This window comes from Oncorhynchus gorbuscha, linkage group LG01 (genome assembly GCF_021184085.1).
Source record: "Oncorhynchus gorbuscha isolate QuinsamMale2020 ecotype Even-year linkage group LG01, OgorEven_v1.0, whole genome shotgun sequence".
NCBI lineage: Eukaryota > Metazoa > Chordata > Actinopteri > Salmoniformes > Salmonidae > Oncorhynchus > Oncorhynchus gorbuscha.
This window is the reverse complement of record NC_060173.1, coordinates 84,562,904-84,585,774: the sequence shown is the minus strand read 5'-3', so window position 1 is coordinate 84,585,774 and position 22,871 is coordinate 84,562,904. Positions and strand designations below refer to the sequence as shown.

At 44.9% G+C, this 22,871-nt stretch overlaps 2 protein-coding genes across 2 annotated transcripts in view; one reads left to right on the top strand and one right to left on the bottom strand.

Moving 5' to 3' along the window:
- The window catches only part of mao (monoamine oxidase), an 81,891-nt gene extending 59,687 nt beyond the window's left edge, over positions 1–22,204 (bottom strand). Inside the window, exon 1 of the mRNA XM_046363110.1 lies at positions 22,051–22,204. Within this exon, the coding sequence (XP_046219066.1) occupies positions 22,051–22,102 (52 nt within the window). The 5' untranslated portion in view covers positions 22,103–22,204. The remainder of the gene's footprint in view (positions 1–22,050) is intronic.
- On the top strand, positions 1,821–15,657 carry LOC124043948 (general transcription factor II-I repeat domain-containing protein 2-like). Its single transcript, XM_046363122.1, has 2 exons — positions 1,821–2,500; positions 14,957–15,657. The coding sequence occupies exons 1-2, from the start codon at positions 1,825–1,827 to the stop codon at positions 15,019–15,021; spliced, it is 741 nt and encodes a 246-aa protein (XP_046219078.1). The 5' UTR covers positions 1,821–1,824; the 3' UTR covers positions 15,022–15,657.
- Positions 22,205–22,871: the final 667 nt, after the last annotated feature.

Sequence of the window (22,871 nt, the reverse complement as noted above, 5' to 3'; positions counted from 1 at the left end):
AATCTGTATTGTCAAAAAATGTTACGGTTGAGCACTGACACTTTTGTAGCTTCATGTGGTGTATACACGTTGAGTTCTTCAAGTGCCTATGTGTATCCCAATGTTTCAATAGTTACCACTTTGTTATCGTATTTAAATAATGATGTTATTAATTGTATATTAAAATATTGACTTGTAAATCAGAAACAATTCTAAAAATCAACCTGCAATAAAGCATGCTGGGAAATATGATAATGATGAGTGAAGTTTTGGCTTAACACTGGTTACTAACTCCAACACCGGGGTTCTTTTACACCAATGAGTGATAATTTAACACTTACAGAGTTCATTTAACACCAGCATCAACACTATAAATGTCTCTCTCTCTCTCTCTGGTTTGGTAACAGTCTCTGTTAAATGTTCTCTACACTCTCAGAATCAAGGAACCCTAGAGATCCTCAAGGAACCCCTGGAGTTCCTCAGGGAACCATTGCTAGTCAATGGTTCATATTTGCACATTCAGTTAGTTGAGGGGTTCTTCGAGGAACCTTTAATGTTTCAATGTATCAACATTGAGGTTGAACACTGACAGTTTTGTAGCTACAATGAGGCTAACAGAGGAGTCTGAGCTCTTCAAGAGCCTATGCATATCCCAAAGTTGGAATAGTTATTCCTCTCGCTGCTCTGTAATTATTAGAATAATAAAACTATTTGTAGTGTATGAACTTAACATGATGAACAGAAATTACATTTATGCTAAAGGCAGAAATAACTGTCTGAAAGCCATGCCTCTGATCTGATAGGCTGCCCCCTTTACAATATATGATTAAAAAGGGGTTCTTCTGAGATCATTTTCGGGGGGGGGGGTTCCTTGATGAGCCCTTTTGAACTGGAAAGGTTCCGCCTGTGTGGCAACCCAAACGGTTCTTCCAGGCGACAGGTAGCCTAGTGGTTAGAGTGTAGAGGTGGCAGGTAGCCTAGTGGTTAGAGCATGGGTGTCAAACTCTGGCCCATGGGCCAAATTTGGCCCACGGGGTAATTATATTTGGCCCGCGAGACAATACCAAATTACTACTAGAGCTGGCCCGCCGGTATTATACAGCGCATTCACCACTAATACTACGAATCCCATAATGCTCTGCTGTTTTCGCGCGCCAATCAGGACAGGACCCAGAAACGCTCTCTCCTCTGTGACAGTAGTCATAGCAACATAGACGCTACAACTGTCAGCGAGCTAACCCTTCCCAAAAATGGCGAAAAGAAAGGCAGAAAACAGGAGCTTTCTGGACAAGTGGGAGGCAGAATATCTGTTTACATATGTAAAAGACAAACCTGTGGCTGTAAGTAAGGAGTACAACATTAGACGACACTATGAAACGAAACACCATGACAAATACAAGGACCTGGACATGACTCAAAGGAGCCAGAAAGTAGAGGAGATGAAAAGAAGTTTGGTTTCACAACAGATGTTTAAAAAAGCCACATCACAAAGCGAGGCTGCTGTAAAGGCTAGTTATATAGTGGCAGCAGAGATCGCAAAATCAGCCCGGCCCTTTAATGAGGGAGAGTTCATGAAAAAGTGCATGATGAAGGTTTGTGACCTCATATGCCCAGAGAAAAAACAAGCATTTTCAAACGTGAGCCTGAGCAGGAACACAGTAGCTGATCGCACATGTGATCTTGCCACCAATCTGTATGACCAGCTGATGGAAAAGGGAAAATATTTTGTTGCGTTCTCCCTCGCTGTGGATGAGAGCTGCGACGCATCTGATACTGCTCAGCTGTCAGTCTTCATCCGTGGACTCAAATCTGTGTGTTACGGAGGAGCTATTAGAATTCAAATCAATGCATGGCACAACCACAGGAAAGGAAATCTTTGAGGAGGTTTCCAAATGTGTAACTGAAATAAAGCTGCCGTGGGATAAACTCGTTGGATTAACGACAGATGGTGCGCCAGCGATGTGCGGTAAAAAGAGTGGACTGGTGGGCATGGTTCGGGAGAAGATGCGGGAAGAGAAATGTGCAGGTGAGCTAACTGTTTACCACTGCATCATACATCAGGAAGCACTGTGTGCCAAAGCCCTAAAGATGGAACATGTTATGACCACAGTAACACAGGTAGTTAACTTTATAAGAGCCAAAGGTCTAAATCACCGCCAGTTTAAATCTTTTCTGGAGGAGTGTGGTTCGGAATACGCAGACGTGCCGTATCACACAGAGGTGAGATGGCTAAGCAGAGGAAAAGTACTGAACAGATGTTTCGAGCTGCGTGAGGAAATATGTGAATTCCTGGAAACCAAAGGGAAGGATACAGCAGAGCTCTGGGAGCAAAAGTTCCTGTGTGAGGCCTTTCTCTGTGACATCTCGAGCCATCTCGATGCGCTGAACCTGCAGCTTCAGGGGCGGGGGCGCATCATCACAGACATGTACGCTGCAGTGAGGGCCTTCAAAACTAAACTGTGCCTGTGGGAGAATCAGATGCTGCAAGGAAACCCTTGCTGTGCTGCCATCCTGTTAGAAGGTAACAGATTATTTTATTACAATGGTTAAATTGGATTTTCATTGTGTTCAATGGTGTTATTTGCCCCCTAGTGGCGCTTTCTGGTACTTAGAAAGTCAACGCAAACGGGAAGTTCAGAATTTGTTTTGCACGCATAGAAGCAGCTACAAACAACGCTACGGTGCAGGTCTTTCAATGTAGTTATTTCTTGTCACGCTTCAGCCTTGGAAAAATATTTGTTTGTAAGTTTGATTCAAGCATTTAGCTAATGATGATAATCTTGTTATTGATAGAGTTTCTTACATATCAATGTTGGTTGCATTTACTCACAAATTGCAATGCCTTTTGTGTATGTCGTTAGCTGTATTACTTTGCTCATGCGTCATGCAAACGAATTGTAAAATATACAATACTGTAGTTTTGTTACTGTTTTTAGTGTAATATGCTTTGTTATTCTACATAGATGGTTATACATTATTAGAGTAATGAAAGGAGCAATTACCATACGGTTAACAATTAGCTATATGGTTTGGCATCATGCCAGATGCATGGTACCTTAGCGCGTGCTTTGTGTTTATGCAACTTCAAATGTTTAATGTACATCTACAGTATGTCGGTGTGAATTGAACACTAAAGTATATTATTTTCTGTATTTTGCAGTTTCACAACATAAACGTTTTCAATATATTCATTCAAGAAAAGTCACGCCTTGGGAGTTTTATTGAATACTTAGTTGTTAGCTATCTGTCTAGGTTTGCATGGGAACGCAACTCAAGGGCAGAATAGTGAAAAAACATCATCACAGCGGGCTCAAGCACAAGAATAACTGCACACGGTGGTTATGTTTCTACGTTCATCAGCCAACAAAGCCTATTAACCTAGGGAAGACCAGCAGTCTATGATGCAACAACCAGAGCCAGGTGTTCAACAGAGAGAGATGGAAGAGCCTCTTCAGCACATTGGGACCAAGTCTCAATCTACAAGATCAAGGTCATCAAAACAGTCAAGCAGATCCTCAACGGCGAGTTCTGCAGCCGTCAAAGCACGCGCCAAGGCGGAGGCAGCACGCGCACAAGTCTCTTATGCTGAGAAGGAAGCTTCTGTGATGAAACAAAAGGCAGAAACAGAGGCCAGCTTGTTGAAGCAAAAGGCAGAAACAGAGAAGCAAAAAGCTGACCTCGAGGCAAGTTTATATGTTCTCCAAGTTGAGAGAACAGCTGCTGCTGCATTGGCTGAAGCTGCAGCCTTTGAAGAAGTTGTAGGATCAGAACGCAGAGAGCTTCGCAAAGAACTAGACACCGGGACACATCCCTTAAGTCCAGTCCAACGTACATGTGAGTACGTACAACAACATGCTAGGCCCTACTTTGCTGAACTTCCATTTGAAGTGGAGAAACAAGAGCTTAGTGTTGACCCAGCTACATGCCATAATCCAGAAAGTAGCAAACAACAGAACATGAGCAGAGACTCTCCGTTCAAAAGAAATGAACAGCAGCATGGTGGAAATGGAAAGCAAGCCCACTTCCAGTCACACACACACAACTTCCCTGAGTCACAAGTGGCACCAGACCTCACCAAGTACCTCCTACGACGTGATATGGTGAGTTCAGGACTCCTGAAGTTTGATGATCGCCCTGAAAATTATTGGGCATGGAAAGCATCCTTTCTCAATGCGACCAGAGACTTGAATTTATCAGCCAGGGAAGAGTTAGATCTAATTACCAAGTGGCTAGGGGCAGAGTCGTCTGAGCAAGCAAACAGAATTAGATCTGTCCATATTTTCAACGCAACAGCAGGGCTTAACATGGTCTGGCAACGACTAGAAGAGTGCTATGGTACACCCGAAGTGATCGAGAATGCACTGTTGAAGAAAATGGATGATTTTCCAAAACTGGCTAACAAAGACAATCACAAACTAAGAGAACTAGGTGACATTCTTCTCGAACTGGAGTGTGCTAAAGTAGAAGGGTACCTTCCAGGCCTCGCTTATCTGGACACATCTCGGGGGGTAAACCCTATTGTAGAGAAACTTCCATTCAGTTTACAAGAAAAATGGATAGCACAGGGATCCAAATATAAGGAGGACTATCGGGTAGCATTCCCACCATTCTCGTTCTTCTCGAGATTCATCAGGAACCAGGCGAAAATTAGAAATGACCCCAGCTTCACCCTCTACACCTCAACTAACCAGGTGTCCATGAAAAGTGAGAAACCTGCCAGGTACAGCAGCAAGACACCTGTGACTGTATACAAGACAGATGTATCATCTGAGGCTTCAGACCACCAAACCAAACCCAGTAAGACAAAGGTTGAAAACCCTGACCGTCACTGCCCAATACATAACAAGCCTCATCCTCTTAAAAAGTGTCGTGGGTTTAGATACAAAACTCTAGATGAGAGCAAATCATATCTCAAAGACAATGGCATTTGTTTCCGATGTTGTGGGTCAACTCAGCACAGAGCTAAAGACTGTAAGGTTTCAATCAAGTGCTCTGAGTGTGACAGCGACAGGCATCTTGCTGCTCTACATCCAGGCCTAGCCCCTACAAATACATACACCGCTACAGCAGAGACAGATAATGGCGGGGAGCAAGGTGACGATGCTCTTAAGTCGCTCTGGATAAGAGCGTCTGCTAAATGACTTAAATGTAAATGTAAATGTATCTGTCACCTCAAAGTGTACAGAGATCTGTGGTGAGGCAGTCAATCCAAGATCATGTTCAAAAATATGCTTAGTCAAAGCTTATCCGGCTGGGAAAAGAGAGAAAGCTGTCAAAATGTATGTAGTGCTTGATGAACAGAGTAACAAATCTCTGGCCAAGACAGAGTTTTTCAGTCTCTTCAACATCAATGACAACTCTGCTCCATACACCATGAAGACGTGTTCTGGGGTAACAGAGACTTCAGGCAGGAGAGCCGTCAACTTCATGGTGGAGTCTATAGATGGACACATGCAGCTCACTCTCCCTACTCTGATAGAGTGTGATATGATGCCAGACGATAGGATGGAGATTCCCTCCCCCGACATTGCGTATCATCATCCCCATCTGCAACCAGTTATGGACAGAATTCCAGCTGTGGACCCAGACGCTCCCATCCTCCTGCTCTTAGGCCGAGACATCTTAAGGGTACACAACGTACGATAGCAAATCAATGGGCCCCACGACACTCCTTATGCACAGCGACTCGACCTCGGGTGGGTCATTGTGGGTGAGGTCTGTCTGGGAACGGCTCACCGAACAGCCAATGTTAACGTGTTCAGGACAAACATACTTCAAAATGGTCGCACATCCTATCTGAGCCCTTGCCCTGACATCATCCAGGTAAAAGAGAACTACAACAGCGTAGTTCAGAAACACATCTCTCCCTCTACAGTGCACTCGAGAGATCCAATCACAACTGTGAACACAGATAGCCTGGGATGTTCCGTGTTCGACAAAACACAAGACGATGATAAACCAGCACCATCAGTGGAGGACAAAGCCTTCTTGGACATTATGGACAAACAGGTTTTCCAGGATGATGGAAACAACTGGGTGGCTCCACTACCCTTTCGCCCCAATAGACGTCGCCTTCCTAATAACAGGGAGCAGGCCATGAACCGTCTCACATCACTTTGCAGGACTTTAGACAAAAAGCCTGACATGAAGCGTCATTTTATTGACTTCATGCAAAAGATGCTGGATAACGACCAAGCCGAACCTTCACAGCCACTAGAGGGAGACAAAGAACGTTGGTATCTGCCCATATTTGGTGTTTACCATCCACAAAAGCCTGAACAAATACGAGTAGTATTTGACTCCAGTGCTAAGTGTCAAGGCGTGTCACTTAACGATGTTCTGCTCAGTGGTCCAGACTTAAACAACACACTCTTGGGTGTCCTAATGCGTTTCCGCAAGGATTGCATTGCACTAACAGCAGATGTGCAACAAATGTTTTACTGTTTTGGTGTACGTGAGGATCACAGAGATTACTTAAGGTTTATCTGGTATGAAGACAACAACCCAGATAGAAACATAACTGAGTACAGGATGAAAGTCCATGTATTTGGGAACAGCCCTTCACCAGCCGTAGCCATCTACTGCATGAGACGAGCAGCGCTACAGGGTGAGTGTTATGCAGGTGAATGAGGACCCAAAAGCGACTTGGCGAAAACAGAGTTTTTAATCCAGTAAGATACTTAACAAAACAAAAGGCATAATACTACTCGTAAAGACGAGAACAGACTGGAGACTTGATCAAGAACTGCAGGTTGCCTCGGGAAGGCACTTGAACCTAGCAGACTCAGACACCTGCTCACCACGCAGCATCTGAGGGAAACACGACACGACAGGGCAAAACATAGACACAGCACGGTGAATATAGACAAGGATCCGACAGGGCAGGTACGGAAAACAAGGAGAGAAATAGGGACTCTAATCAGGGAAAAGGATCGGGAACAGGTGTGGGAAGACTAAATGATTGATTAGGGGAATAGGAACAGCTGGGAGCAGGAACGGAACGATAGAGAGAAGAGAGAGCGAGAGAGTGAGAGAGGGAGGGGGAGAGAGAGGGATAGAAAGAGGGAAAGAACCTAATAAGACCAGCAGAGGGAAACGAATAGAAGGGGAAGCACAGGGACAAGACATGATAATTAATGACAAAACATGACAGTACCCCCACTCACCGAGCGCCTCCTGGCGCACTCGAGGAGGAACCCTGGCGGCAACGGAGGAAATCATCAATAAGCGAACGGTCCAGCACGTCCCGAGACGGAACCCAACTCCTCTCCTCAGGACCGTAACCCTCCCAATCCACTAAGTATTGGTGACCCCGTCCCCGAGAACGCATGTCCATGATCTTACGTACCTTGTAAATAGGTGCGCTCTCGACAAGGACGGGAGGGGGAGGGAAGACGAACGGGGGTGCGAAGAAAGGGCTTGACACAGGAGACATGGAAGACAGGATGGACGCGACGAAGATGTCGCGGAAGAAGCAGTCGCACAGCGACAGGATTGACGACCTGGGAGACACGGAACGGACCAATGAACCGCGGAGTCAACTTACGAGAAGCTGTCGTAAGAGGAAGGTTGCGAGTGGAAAGCCACACTCTCTGGCCGCAACAATACCTTGGACTCTTAATCCTGCGTTTATTGGCGGCTCTCACAGTCTGTGCCCTGTAGCGGCAAAGTGCAGACCTCACCCTCCTCCAGGTGCGCTCACAACGTTGGACAAACGCTTGAGCGGAGGGAACGCTGGACTCGGCAAGCTTGGATGAGAACAGAGGAGGCTGGTAACCCAGACTACTCTGAAACGGAGATAACCCGGTAGCAGACGAAGGAAGCGAGTTGTGAGCGTATTCTGCCCAGGGGAGCTGTTCTGCCCAAGACGCAGGGTTTCTGAAAGAAAGGCTGCGTAGTATGCGACCAATCGTCTGATTGGCCCTCTCTGCTTGACCGTTAGACTGGGGATGAAACCCGGAAGAGAGACTGACGGACGCACCAATCAAACGACAGAACTCCCTCCAAAACTGTGACGTGAATTGCGGACCTCTGTCTGAAACGGCGTCTAACGGGAGGCCATGAATTCTGAACACATTCTCGATGATGATTTGTGCCGTCTCCTTAGCGGAAGGAAGTTTAGCGAGGGGAATGAAATGTGCCGCCTTAGAGAACCTATCGACAACCGTAAGAATCACAGTCTTCCCCGCAGACAAAGGCAGACCGGTAATGAAGTCTAGGGCGATGTGAGACCATGGTCGAGAAGGAATGGGGAGCGGTCTGAGACGACCGGCAGGAGGAGAGTTACCCGACTTAGTCTGCGCGCAGTCCGAACAAGCAGCCACAAAACGGCGCGTGTCACGCTCCTGAGTCGGCCACCAAAAGCGCTGGCGGATAGACGCAAGAGTGCCTCGAACACCGGGATGACCAGCTAACTTGGCAGAGTGAGCCCACTGAAGAACAGCCAGACGAGTGGAAACAGGAACGAAAAGGAGGTTACTAGGACAAGCGCGCGGCGACGCAGTGTGCGTGAGTGCTTGCTTAACCTGTCTTTCAATTCCCCAGACTGTTAACCCGACAACACGCCCATAAGGAAGAATCCCCTCGGGATCAGTAGAAGCCACAGAAGAACTAAACAGACGGGATAAGGCATCAGGCTTGGTGTTTTTGCTACCCGGACGGTAAGAAATCACAAACTCGAAACGAGCAAAAACAACGCCCAACGAGCTTGACGGGCATTAAGTCGTTTGGCAGAACGGATGTACTCAAGGTTCTTATGGTCTGTCCAAACGACAAAAGGAACGGTCGCCCCCCAACCACTGTCGCCATTCGCCTAGGGCTAAGCGGATGGCGAGCAGTTCACGGTTACCCACATCATAGTTGCGCTCAGATGGCGACAGGCGATGAGAAAAATAAGCGCAAGGATGAACCTTATCGTCAGACTGGAAGCGCTGGGAAAGAATGGCTCCCACGCCTACCTCTGAAGCGTCAACCTCGACAATGAATTGTCTAGTGACGTCAGGAGTAACGAGGATAGGAGCGGACGTAAAACGTTCTTTTAGAAGATCAAAAGCTCCCTGGGCGGAACCGGACCACTTAAAACACGTCTTGACAGAAGTAAGAGCTGTGAGAGGGGCAGCAACTTGACCGAAATTACGAATGAAACGCCGATAGAAATTAGCGAAACCTAAAAAGCGCTGCAACTCGACACGTGACCTTGGAACGGGCCAATCACTGACAGCTTGGACCTTAGCGGAATCCATCTGAATGCCTTCAGCGGAAATAACGGAACCGAGAAAAGTAACGGAGGAGACATGAAAAGAGCACTTCTCAGCCTTTACGTAGAGACAATTCTCTAAAAGGCGCTGTAGAACACGTCGAACGTGCTGAACATGAATCTCGAGTGACGGTGAAAAAATCAGGATATCGTCAAGATAGACAAAAACAAAGATGTTCAGCATGTCTCTCAGAACATCATTAACTAATGCCTGAAAAACAGCTGGCGCATCGGCGAGACCAAACGGCAGAACCCGGTACTCAAAATGCCCTAACGGAGTGTTAAACGCCGTTTTCCACTCGTCCCCCTCTCTGATGCGCACGAGATGGTAAGCGTTACGAAGGTCCAACTTAGTAAAGCACCTGGCTCCCTGCAGAATCTCGAAGGCTGATGACATAAGGGGAAGCGGATAACGATTCTTAACCGTTATGTCATTCAGCCCTCGATAATCCACGCAGGGGCGCAGAGTACCGTCCTTCTTCTTAACAAAAAGAACCCCGCCCCGGCCGGAGAGGAAGAAGGCACTATGGTACCGGCGTCAAGAGACACAGATAAATAATCCTCGAGAGCCTACGTTCGGGAGCCGACAGAGAGTATAGTCTACCCCGAGGAGGAGTGGTCCCCGGAAGGAGATCAATACTACAATCATACGACCGGTGAGGAGGAAGGGAGTTGGCTCGGGACCGACTGAAGACCGTGCGCAGATCATGATATTCCTCCGGCACTCCTGTCAAATCGCCAGGTTCCTCCTGAGAAGTGGGGACAGAAGAAATGGGAGGGATGGCAGACATTAAGCACTTCACATGACAAGATACGTTCCAGGATAGGATAGAATTACAAGACCAATTAATAGAAGGATTATGACATACTAGCCAGGGATGACCCAAAACAACAGGTGTAAAAGGTGAACGAAAAATCAAAAAAGAAATAGTCTCACTGTGGTTACCAGATACTGTGAGAGTTAAAGGTAGTGTCTCAAATCTGATACTGGGAAGATGACTACCATCTAAGGCAAACATGGGCGTAGGCTTGTCTAACTGTCTGAAAGGAATGTTATGTTTCCGAACCCATGCTTCGTCCATGAAACAACCCTCAGCCCCAGAGTCAATCAAGGCACTGCATGTAGCACCCGAACCGGTCCAGCGTAGATGGACCGACATAGTAGTACAGGATCTAGATGAAGAGACCTGAGTAGTAGCGCTCACCAGTAGCCCTCCGCTTACTGATGAACTCTGGCCTTTTACTGGACATGAATTGACAAAATGTCCATCAAATCCGCAATAGAGGCACAGGCGGTTGGTGATCCTCCGTTCCCTCTCCTTGGTCGAGATGCGAATACCTCCCAGCTGCATGGGCTCAGTCTCTGAGCCAGAGGAGGGAGATGGTTGCGATGCGGAGCAGGGAAACACCGTTGACGCGAGCTCTCTTCCACGAGCTTGGTGACGAAGATCTACCCGTCGTTCTATGCGGATGGCGAGAGCAATCAAAGAGTCCACACTGGAAGGAACCTCCCGAGAGAGAATCTCATCTTTAACCACTGTGTGGAGTCCCTCCAGAAAACGAGCGAGCAGCGCCGGCTCGTTCCAGTCACTAGAGGCAGCAAGAGTACGAAACTCTATAGAGTAATCCGTTATGGATCGATCACCTTGGCATAGGGAAGCCAGGGCCCTAGAAGCCTCCCCACCAAAAACTGAACGGTCAAAAACCCGAATCATCTCCTCTTTAAAGTTCTGGTAATTGTTAGAACAATCAGCCCTTGCCTCCCAGATAGCTGTGCCCCACTCTCGGGCCCGGCCAGTAAGGAGTGAAATGACGTAAGCAACCCGAGCTATCTCGCTAGAGTATGTGTTGGGTTGGAGAGAGAACACAATATCACACTGGGTGAGAAAGGAGCGGCACTCCGTGGGCTGCCCGGAGTAGCAAGGTGGGTTATTAACCCTAGGTTCCGGAGGCTCGGCAGGCCAGGAAGTAACAGGTGGCACGAGACGAAGACTCTGGAACTGTCCAGAGAGGTCGGAAACCTGAGCGGCCAGGTTCTCCACGGCATGGCGAGCAGCAGACAATTCCTGCTCGTGTCTGCCGAGCATGGCTCCTTGGATCTTGACGGCAGTGTTACGAGCCTCTGTAGTCGCTGGGTCCATTCCTTGGTCGGATCCTTCTGTTATGCAGGTGAATGAGGACCCAAAAGCGACTTGGCGAAAACAGAGTTTTTAATCCAGTAAGATACTTAACAAAACAAAAGGCATAATACTACTCGTAAAGACGAGAACAGACTGGAGACTTGATCAAGAACTGCAGGTTGCCTCGGGAAGGCACTTGAACCTAGCAGACTCAGACACCTGCTCACCACGCAGCATCTGAGGGAAACACGACACGACAGGGCAAAACATAGACACAGCACGGTGAATATAGACAAGGATCCGACAGGGCAGGTACGGAAAACAAGGAGAGAAATAGGGACTCTAATCAGGGAAAAGGATCGGGAACAGGTGTGGGAAGACTAAATGATTGATTAGGGGAATAGGAACAGCTGGGAGCAGGAACGGAACGATAGAGAGAAGAGAGAGCGAGAGAGTGAGAGAGGGAGGGGGAGAGAGAGGGATAGAAAGAGGGAAAGAACCTAATAAGACCAGCAGAGGGAAACGAATAGAAGGGGAAGCACAGGGACAAGACATGATAATTAATGACAAAACATGACAGTGAGAAGGAACACGGGTCAGAACCCAAGCAATATGTAGTGAGGAACTTCTACGTCGATGATGGTCTGACATCAGTAGCTACTACAGAAGAAGCTGTCAACATTCTAAGAAAAACACAAGCAATGTTGGCGGAGTCCAACATGAAACTACACAAGATTGCATCCAATAGCAAAACAGTTATGGAAGCCTTCCCTATGGAGGACCGTGCGAAAGACTTAAAAGATCTGGACCTAGGAGTGGATCCTCTCCCCTTTCAACGGAGTCTGGGACTTTCTTGGAACCTGGAAACAGACAGCTTCTCATTCCAGGTGTCCCACAATGAGAAGCCTTTTACGCGGAGAGGCATCCTGTCCACAGTGAATAGTCTTTATGACCCCCTTGGGTTCGTGGCTCCAATAACAATGCAAGGTAAAGCCTTAATCAGAGAACTCTCTTCTGATCAGAGTGAGTGGGATGCCCCTCTTCACGCAGGAAAAGAAGAGGAATGGAAAATGTGGAAGGAATCTTTGATGGAGTTGGAACATATGAATATACAGCGGACCTACATCCCAGTCTCCTTGTCTACCACTCAAAGAAGAGAGCTACACATCTTCTCGGATGCCTCTACAGTAGCCATAGGAGCGGTAGCCTACCTGAGAGTTATTGACTCGGAAGGTCAATGCCATGTTGGATTTGTCATGGGGAAATCAAAATTGGCCCCTCGTCCGGCCCACGCTATCCCACGCCAAGAACTGTGTGCGGCTTTGCTAGCTGTTGAAATGTATAAACTGATCAAATACGAAATTGACATTGATATACATGCAGCCAAGTTCTACACAGACAGTAAGATAGTTCCAGGTTACATCCACAATGTCACCAAAAGATTCTATGTTTATGTTGCCAATAGGATAACTCGCATCAGGAAGTCTACCCATCCAGATCAGTGGTGCCATATAAACACTGGCAGCAATCCAGCAGACCATGCAACCAGGCCCATACTTGCTGCGCTCTTAAAACACACTAGTTGGTTCTCAGGTCCACCGTTCCTGACCCAAACAAACTCGAGTAAGCCTGAGAACATCAATTTTGACCTTGTAGAGCCTCACACAGATGCAGAGATTCGACCAGACGTCATTGTCTTTGCCTCTAAAGTTTCTGGAGCTCAACTCGGCTCTCATCGCTTTGAGAGGTTCTCAAGCTGGAAAACTCTCAAATGAGCCACAGCACGACTCATTCATGTTGCAAGATCCTTCCATGAAGGTGCAGACAACACCAGCTGCAGAGGCTGGCATGACTGTAATAAACCATGCGGTACAAGTGAGTTGTCACAAGCCAAAACAGCAATCATTCACTGTGTGCAACATGAAGCCTTCAGAGAGGAATTAAAATGCAATGAAAAAGGAAAAGAGTTCCCAAAGCAAAGTACACTCAAAAAGCTGAACCCAGTGATTGATGAGGATGGGTTGCTGAGGGTGGGAGGCCTAGAGCAGTCCATATCGAGCTTATCGAATCCATGTCCACATTCAGCTTCATCAACGCGCTGAGGCGTTTTTTCGCTATCCGTGGTCCAGCAAAAGTGCTAAGGTCTGATCGAGGTACAAACTTTATAGGTGCCTGCAGGGAACTGGGTTTCGACACAAATGACTCAGAACTGACTAAATACCTCTCAGATAAGGGATGTACTTGGATATTTAATCCTCCACACTCGTCTCATATGGGTGGTTCTTGGGAGAGACTCATTGGGGTTGCCAGACGTATTCTTGATGCTATGCTGTTTCAGACGGGCTCCACTCATCTCACACATGAGGTCTTGAGCACTCTTATGTCTGAAGTTATGGCAATAATCAATGCGAGACCCTTAGTGTCAGTATCAACCGACCCTGACATGCCTACCATTCTCACACCCTCAATGTTACTTACACAAAAGACCAGCGCTACCTCAGCCCCTTCCGGATACTTCAGCATGAACGACCTTCATGGAAAACAGTGGAAGCAAGTCCAGTGTCTCGCTGACACCTTTTGGAAAAGGTGGAGACAGGAGTACCTGACAACGCTGCAGAGACGCAGAAAATGGACAGCAGAAAAGCCAAATGTAAAAGTGGGAGATGTTGTCTTATTGAAAGACAGTCAGGCACACAGAAATGACTGGCCAGTCGGGCTTGTGGTAAAAACCTTTCCCAGTACTGACAAAAAGGTTAGGAAAGTAGAACTAAAAATTGTCAAGCAAGGAGCTGCTAAGGTGTTTCTGAGACCAATCTCAGAGATTGTTGTTCTTCTTTCTGAAGCATCCTAGAGACAAAAGATAAAAATAGAAAGGACATTATTTGTTTATTGATATGTTTTATTTAATAGTGGCACAATTTCATTATACCAGGCGGGGAGTGTGCTACCATCCTGTTAGAAGGTAACAGATTATTTTATTACAATGGTTAAATTGGATTTTCATTGTGTTCGATGGTGTTATTTGCCCCCTAGTGGCGCTTTCTGGTACTTAGAAAGTCAACGCAAACGGGAAGTTCAGAATTTGTTTTGCACGCATAGAAGCAGCTACAAACAACGCTACGGTGCAGGTCTTTCAATGTAGTTATTTCTTGTCACGCTTCAGCCTTGGAAAAATATTTGTTTGTAAGTTCGATTCAATCATTTAGCTAATGATGATAATCTTGTTATTGATAGAGTTTCTTACATATCAATGTTGGTTGCATTTACTCACAAATTGCAATGCCTTTTGTGTATGTCGTTAGCTGTATTACTTTGCTCATGCATCATGCAAACGAATTGTAAAATATACAATACTGTAGTTTTGTTACTGTTTTTAGTGTAATATGCTTTGTTATTCTACATAGATGGTTATACATTATTAGAGTAATGAAAGGAGCAATTACCATATAGTTAACAATTAGCTATATGGTTTGGCATCATGCCAGATGCATGGTACCTTAGCTCGTGCTTTGTATTTATGCAACTTCAAATGTTTAATGTACATCTACAGTATGTCGGTGTGAATTGAACACTAAAGTATATTCTTTTCTGTATTTTGCAGTTTCACAACATAAACGTTTTCAATATATTAATTCAAGAAAAGTCACGCCTTGGGAGTTTTATTGAAGACTTAGTTGTTAGCTATCTGTCTAGGTTTGCATGGGAACGCAACTCAAGGGCAGAATACTTGCCATTTTCCCTGCTTCCAATCCATAAAAGCGCAGATCTCTACCGCCGTGTTCCCATGCGCACAGTTTGCTGAAAAACTCAGTGTTCTCGCCGCTGAGTTTAGCCGGCGATTTGCCGACTTCGATGCCCAGAAATGCAAGTTTGAACTGCTTAGTAATCCCTTCGCAGTTGATGTGGAAAATGCACCAACCAACATCCAAATGGAGCTGATTGAACTCCAGTGCAACGACACGCTGAAGTCAAAGTATGATGCTGTGGGCGCCGCACAGTTTCCACGGTTTATCCCTGACACAATGCCTCAGCTCCGCACCCAAGCTGCTCAGATGCTCTCCATGTTCGGCAGCACTTATCTATGCGAGCAACTTTTCTCCACGATGAAGATGACCAAAACAACTCACAGGAGACGTCTGACTGATGAACATCTTCGCTCGATACTGAGGATTTCTTCAGCTCAGAGCTTGAGCCCAGACATTGATGAACTAGCATCCAAGAAGAGATGCCAGGTATCTGGCTTGGGCACATCAGATTAGACCAGTGTGCAATAATTAACGTTTTCTTTATGCACTTTTTCTTGCTACACGGCATGGACTTGAATGGTTGATTGATTTATTATCATTTTATTTGTAAAATTATTAGCCAGTGGAAAAAGTTTATTTTGGTATTTAAATCAGAAGGCTGCAAATAGAAAAGAGGCATACAATTTTTATTTACATTTTATTTATTTAATAAATGAATGCCATTGATGTGTTTTTTCATTTGAAATTCGATTTTGCATGTCTCCACTATTAAATTATATATTGTATGGTAATAAGCGATGCTTGTTCCATATTCAATGTTAAAGCAAAACTTGTTTGGGTCCATATTAAAAGGTTAATTTGTTCAATGTTGGCCCGTGACTTTGTTCAGGTTTTACATTTTGGCCCACTGGGTATTTGAGTTTGACACCCCTGGGTTAGAGTGTAGAGGTGACAGGTAGCCTAGTGGCCTAGTGGTTAGAGTGTAGAGGTGACAGGTAGCCTAGTGGTTAGAGTGTATAGGTGGCAGGTAGCCTAGTGGTTAGAGTGTAGAGGTGACAGGTAGCCTAGTGGCCTAGTGGTTAGAGTGTAGAGGTGGCAGGTAGCCTAGTGGTTTGAGTGTAGAGGTGGCAGGTAGCCTAGTGGTTAGAGTGTATAGGTGGCAGGTAGCCTAGTGGTTAGAGTGTAGAGGTGGCAGGTAGCCTAGTGGTTTGAGTGTAGAGGTGGCAGGTAGCCTAGTGGTTAGAGTGTATAGGTGGCAGGTAGCCTAGTGGTTAGAGTGTATAGGTGGCAGGTAGCCTAGTGGTTAGAGTGTAGAGGTGGCAGGTAGCCTAGTGGTTAGAGTGTAGAGGTGGCAGGTAGCCTAGTGGTTTGAGTGTAGAGGTGGCAGGTAGCCTAGTGGTTAGAGTGTAGAGGTGGCAGGTAGCCTAGTGGTTAGAGTGTATAGGTGGCAGGTAGCCTAGTGGTTAGAGTGTATAGGTGGCAGGTAGCCTAGTGGTTAGAGTGTAGAGGTGGCAGGTAGCCTAGTGGTTTGAGTGTAGAGGTGGCAGGTAGCCTAGTGGTTTGAGTGTATAGGTGGCAGGTAGCCTAGTGGTTAGAGTGTATAGGTGGCAGGTAGCCTAGTGGTTAGAGTGTAGAGGTGGCATGTAGCCTAGTGGTTTGAGTGTAGAGGTGGCAGGTAGCCTAGTGGTTAGAGTGTATAGGTGGCAGGTAGCCTAGTGGTTTGAGTGTATAGGTGGCAGGTAGCCTAGTGGTTAGAGTGTGTGGGTGGCAGGTAGCCTAGTGGTTAGAGTGTAGAGGTGGCAGGTAGCGTAGTGGTTTGAGTGTAGAGGTGGCAGGTAGCCTAGTGGTTAGAGTATTGGGTCAGAAACCAAAATGTTGCTTGTTCAAATACCTCAGGTGCAAGGTACAAATATGATGATGTGGGTACCGTACTACTATGACCCTGTAAAACAACACATTTCACCTCACCTATCCAGTGCTGCTGCTAGCGCCCCTGGGGGCCAAGGGGCTGGTGGTTGCATGGTGAATTGCAGAGGACAATTTGCAGCCAGAAGAGAACACAGCTCTCCATTGCTCGGTACTTAAGGAGAAGCACTTTGACTAGAGACAGTGATTGTAATAAGTGGGCCTCATTGTCACCTTCTAAAGGGCAACAGCACAGACAAACTGAGATATTTCAACCTTGTCCTAGTGTAACTGTAGGAGAGAGAGAGAGAGAGAGAGAGAGAGAGAGAGAGAGAGAGAGAGAGAGAGAGAGAGAGAGAGAAAGAAAGAAAGAAAGAAAGAAAGAAAGAAAGAGAACAAGAGAAAGAAAGAGAGAGGAGCAAAGTGTGGCACACTATGATTCATATGTAAACCTGCAGAGACATGCTTTTGTAAATACAAAGGAGTAATTAAGAAATATGTATTTTGCTGTTGCAGAATAATTTTCTCTATTATTCTGTCTATTGTTGAATTTATATTGCAGAGGTGGTGGACATGCTTAAGACAATGCTGAGTTTACCTATAAGGTTCGGGTTTGCAGGCAATATCTTAATGCTGTGTATGTTTTCCAGGCTGTATCACAACCAGCCGTGATTGGAAGTCCCATAGGGCGGCGTACAATTGGCCCAGCATCGTCTGGATTAGGGTTTGGCCGGGGGAGGCCGGGGGAGGCCGTCATTGTAAATAAGAATTTGTTCTTAGCTGACTTGCCTAGTTAAATAAAGGTTAAATACAAAATAAAATAAATAAATTCAACATCAAGTGATGAAAACTCTATTCCACTTCAATTCAACCCTGAGACAACCCTCTCTATGGAGCCCTCTACGGAACCCTCTCTGCGGAATTCTCATTTATTAATCATAGTCATTCACAGACAGGCCAAAATACTTCTCTGAAACTACATGTAACAGCGTAACTGATACATTAGGCTGTAGTATGGACATATGATTATACTGGATTTGAAACGACATGTGATTCACTAACAGGAACATTGGCGTAGCAGCTGATCAGCTGGTTTTAATCCAGATATTTAACATGGTCTGTCCTATTAGTAGTTGAGCTCTTTATTGACTGTCTGCCAGCACTGATTGGCCTCAATCAATGTTTCCCCAAACTCGGTTTAAACACAGGTTCCACTTGTCGAAAGCTGTAATAGCCCTGTGTGACACTTCCTCAAACAAGACATTTGACACCTCTTGTTCTGTCTCCAGGAAATAAAAGTTTACTTACTATTTATTACTCGCCACTCAGCTTCTAAAACTGTAGAAATAAAAATGGGTTCAACCTAGCCAAGTCTGGAGTTCAGACTTAGAAGGCACCCGTGGCGGTTAGTGCCGTTTCAGTTGAGGAAGGATGCAACATTTTTTTCATGAACATGGCCTTATTTCTATTACAGCATTTTGGATGACTGTCATTCATATCCATTAACCCAGTTAAATGTAACACGCGATTGGTTTAGGCTACTACACGATACTCTCATTTTCCCTATACCCATCATGAGGTTGCTACAACCTAGCCTATGAATGAAAGTTTACAACATAGGTGCACACAGGCCGAGAGAAACATTTGAGGTGACAGACAGGGACACATGGACAGACAGTGATACATTCAATACCACCTTTTACACTCTTGCCTGCATATAGTGTGTAATCCTTAGTCCAATAGTTGCAAATGAGAGTTTCTATTGGACAAATTCAGGTATGTTTATGCCCGTTTGGTTGCATTTGCTTCTGTTTAAGAAACGTTTTTCAACAGAATCGGATGAATGAATACATCACTGATCACGCGTCAATACAATTCACATTCATAGCTGCCAAATTGGATTCCTTCTCGCATCTATGCACTCTCCTCCTCCACCTTTTACCTTTGCTTGTAGACTTCAATGCACAACACATCAGCTGTTTGTGACTGTCACGCCTTGGTCATTGTATTTTGTGTTTTTGTTATATGTTTGGGTAGGCCAGGGTGTGACATGGGTTTATGTTGTTTTTCGTATTGGGGTTTGTAGTATTTGGGATCGCGGCTAATTAGGGGTGTTGTATAGGCTTGGCTGCCTGAGGCGATTCTCAATTGGAGTCAGGTGCTTATCGTTGTCTCTGATTGGGAACCGTATTTAGGTAGCCTGAGTTCGCTTTGTATTTTGTGGGTGTTTGTACCTGTCTCTGTGTAGTAGTCACCAGATAGGCTGTAATTAGTTTCACGTTTCGTTTGTTGTTTTTGTATTTCAGTTATTTCATGTACCGTTTTCATTCATTAAAGTCATGAGTAACCTACACGCTGCATTTCGGTCTGACTCTCTTCTTACAACAGACGAACGCCGTTACAGTGACCAGGCGAAAAAACCTGTCTAAGCCAAACCATATCATAACCGCTACACACAGCCTACATTGTTGTCACCCGCTACAATCATGCAGTAACTTTACAGTGTACAGTCAGTAAGGGTCTGTAGTGACACCTCTAACACTGAGATGCAGTGCCTTAGACCGCTGCGCCTCTCGGGAGCCCCTATCTAGCTTTTTCTTGCTTCTACATAATTTTGGAATAAATTTATTTATTCAAAACTGTTCAACTTTCTCTCTCTTTGAGTCAACTACTCACCACATTTCATGCACTGCAGTGCTAGCTAGCTGTAGCTTATGCTTTCAGTACTAGATTAATTCTCTGATCCTTTGATTGGGTGGACAACATGTCAGTTCAAGCTGCAAGAGCTCTGATAGGTTGGAGGACATTCTCTGGAAGTTGTCATAAATACTGTGTAAGTCTATGGAAGGGGGTGAGAACCATGAGCCTCCTACGTTTTGTATTGAAGTCAATGTACCCAGAGAACGACAGAAGATAGCTGTCCTCTGGCTACACCATGGTGCTACTCTACAGAGTGCTGTTGAGGCTACTGTAGACCTTCTTTGCAAAAAAGTGTGTTTTAATCAATTATTTGGTGACGTGATTATTTTTAGTGTAGTTTTATCTTAAAAGGATAACTTTTAAAATGTTTTACAATAAAACAATTATAAAATTCACTGAGGAGGATGGTCACCCCCTTCCTCCTCTGAGGAGCCTCCACTGGAGGGCACATGATTACAGACATTGATTCAGCCATAGCATACAGTAAGCATTATTTTCCACAATTTCACTGGCAACAATATTTGAATGCTCTAATCCAACATATTCCATGTGGGAGGAGATATACTTTCTCCAGCTGCATAGAGAATGTGACAAATCGGTCGATGTGCCTTGCTCAAAGGCTATGGCTGAACCTGTAATACAACACATTTCATTGCACCTAGGTGACAATAAACATATATATTATATTCATGTCACGGGCAGGACCTGAACCCGGTTTTCCCACAGGAGAAAACAACTTCTTAACCATTTTACCAAGAGAAAATTCCCTGTTGGGCTGAAGGTGACAGTGATTTTAAAGCCGCAGGTACTGCATCATGAAACCGTGAGAAACCGTGAGCCGCTATACAAATATAACTAATATTGCTGCTACCGTATTCTATATGCAATCCCTATTTAAGTGGATGCTTACTCATAGCATTGATGCTTATAAGGCAGACTTGATTTTTATTGGGACTGTACAGCCCTCTATGAGGCTACACCCATACAGCTATTTACACACAGCAAATGCCACACCACCACCTAGCCATATGCATTATGTGAGGTTAGAATCATCACACAGTCAGACTTTCAAATCAGGACACAGCTTATGTGTGAGATGAGATGAAATCATGATCAGCAACACAAATGACATCTCAGGCAATGACATATCAGGCAAACTGTGACTGCTAGTTGTGTGAAATTTGTAAGTCGCTCTGGATAAGAGCGTCTGCTAAATGACTTAAATGTAAATGTAAATGAAATGCTGACATGACATACAGGTGTAGGATCTTAATTTGACCAGTTTTTACAGCAGGAAATGTATCCTGCAGCAAAAGGAAATGTGCATTATTGTATGGATTATAATTAATGGAAATGTGTATAGGGGTTGATGCATTTTTTTTGTTAGCGCAAATCAAGTCTGACAATTTAAAATAAAAATCACTAACTTTTGAAGCATTTTAAACCACCTTTCAGTTTTCTCAATGTCATTCAATTCAGCATTGAAAAAAGTGTCAAGTTTAAATTGGCTCCAACTGAGCCAGTGTAAACACAGGTCAGAGACCACTATAACACACCAAATGCGTTTGATGGATCATTTTCGTGTTATTCTATGTCTCTTAAAGGGGAAGTAATCCAAAACGTATTGAAAGTCATCCGGTTACGTTATGTAGTTTGGGAGTGATGTTACTGATTACAATTTTGGACAGGTAACGCGTAACTGTAATAGATTACATTTAGAAAGTAACTTAGCAACCCTGTATAAGGTAAAATAAGGCTTTTAAAGTTTGTGACTGTGATGTGGAGAATTAGGCTACAGCAACACAAGTCGGGAAGTCATATAGCCTATACTGCATGTTCATCATATGAAGTGCATGACAGCAAAGAATAGCAGGAACAAAGATGCTCCAGTTGTTCAAATGTAACCACACTGTTGTTACGATATTAAAGCAATATGGTGCAACATGTTGCATTTGGACACTCCTACTATAAAGCCACATGTTATCAGTCGATGCAGCTTCACGGAAGAGACAATCTTACAAGCAAACACACGCAGATGAACTGAAACTGTACAGTAAGTCCGTATTGATTAAGAATAACGCGTATTCAATCATGGCCAATGTAGGCTATATGCCTCTACAATAACAGCGCACATTTATTGTCTGACTTGTGGGCTACAGTGTTGCACATTTGTGCTGCAACAGTTGGCCACTTACATAAAGCGATGTGGCTGCTATTCTTACAATATCATATCACCCCGAGTTCCTATCGATTCCCTCCCTCGCAGTCTATTATAATATTCCCAGCAGTCTATTTACTAACTGCAGAATTTTTTTTGGGAAGCTTCCCTTTAAATTGCACGTACCTGATATTCCTCCGCCGATCACAATAACGTCGTATGTGTTCTGTGCTGTCATGGTGTTGTTTTGCCGGTCTCTCTCTTTCTCTCTCTGTACGTCCGCTGCCTGCGGTTCGCTCGCCTCGCTCGGTGCTGGACGCCAGGCGAACAGAGGATCGCATCTGTATTAAAAGCGGGGGAGACCAACCCACTTGAGCCGACTCCGCCTACGGGTTGCAGCCTAGCCTACTCTGCATGATTTTATTCTGATGTCAGGGGTGAGAGAGGGACCACACATGCTCTTTGTCCGAGAACGATACCTGCTCCAATTGGCTAATTAGTATATAATTTGGACATGATATACTGAGATAAGCTAGTGTGATTGCATGTTTAGTAGCAATGTGTTGTTTTACAATCCTGCACATGGAGCCACGAATCCTGTAAAACAAGATTACAGTTAGAGTATATGCATGATACAGTATCAGGTGTTGACGTGTTGCAGTATCAAGTTATGGAGGGTCAGTTTAAAGTTTTTCACTTGTGACCAGACATTGGTCAATGGTCATTATAGAAAGGCTAACATTATATATGAGTTATTATTTATGGAAAAGTCATGACTAGTCTTCATGACTGAACATGATAGCAATTAGATAGCAAAGCATGAGCTAAGTAACACCGTTACGTGTGATACATTTATTAGTTGTTATTCATACTGTAAACCATAGGCTATATAGGCCTAAGTCTGTCCGTATAAATCTATTTACAATTTGGATTTAGTCATTTATGTTGCCCCCTTGTGGAAATATTTGGTCATCAAAACACGGAATAAATGGCCTTTTTCACTCTCT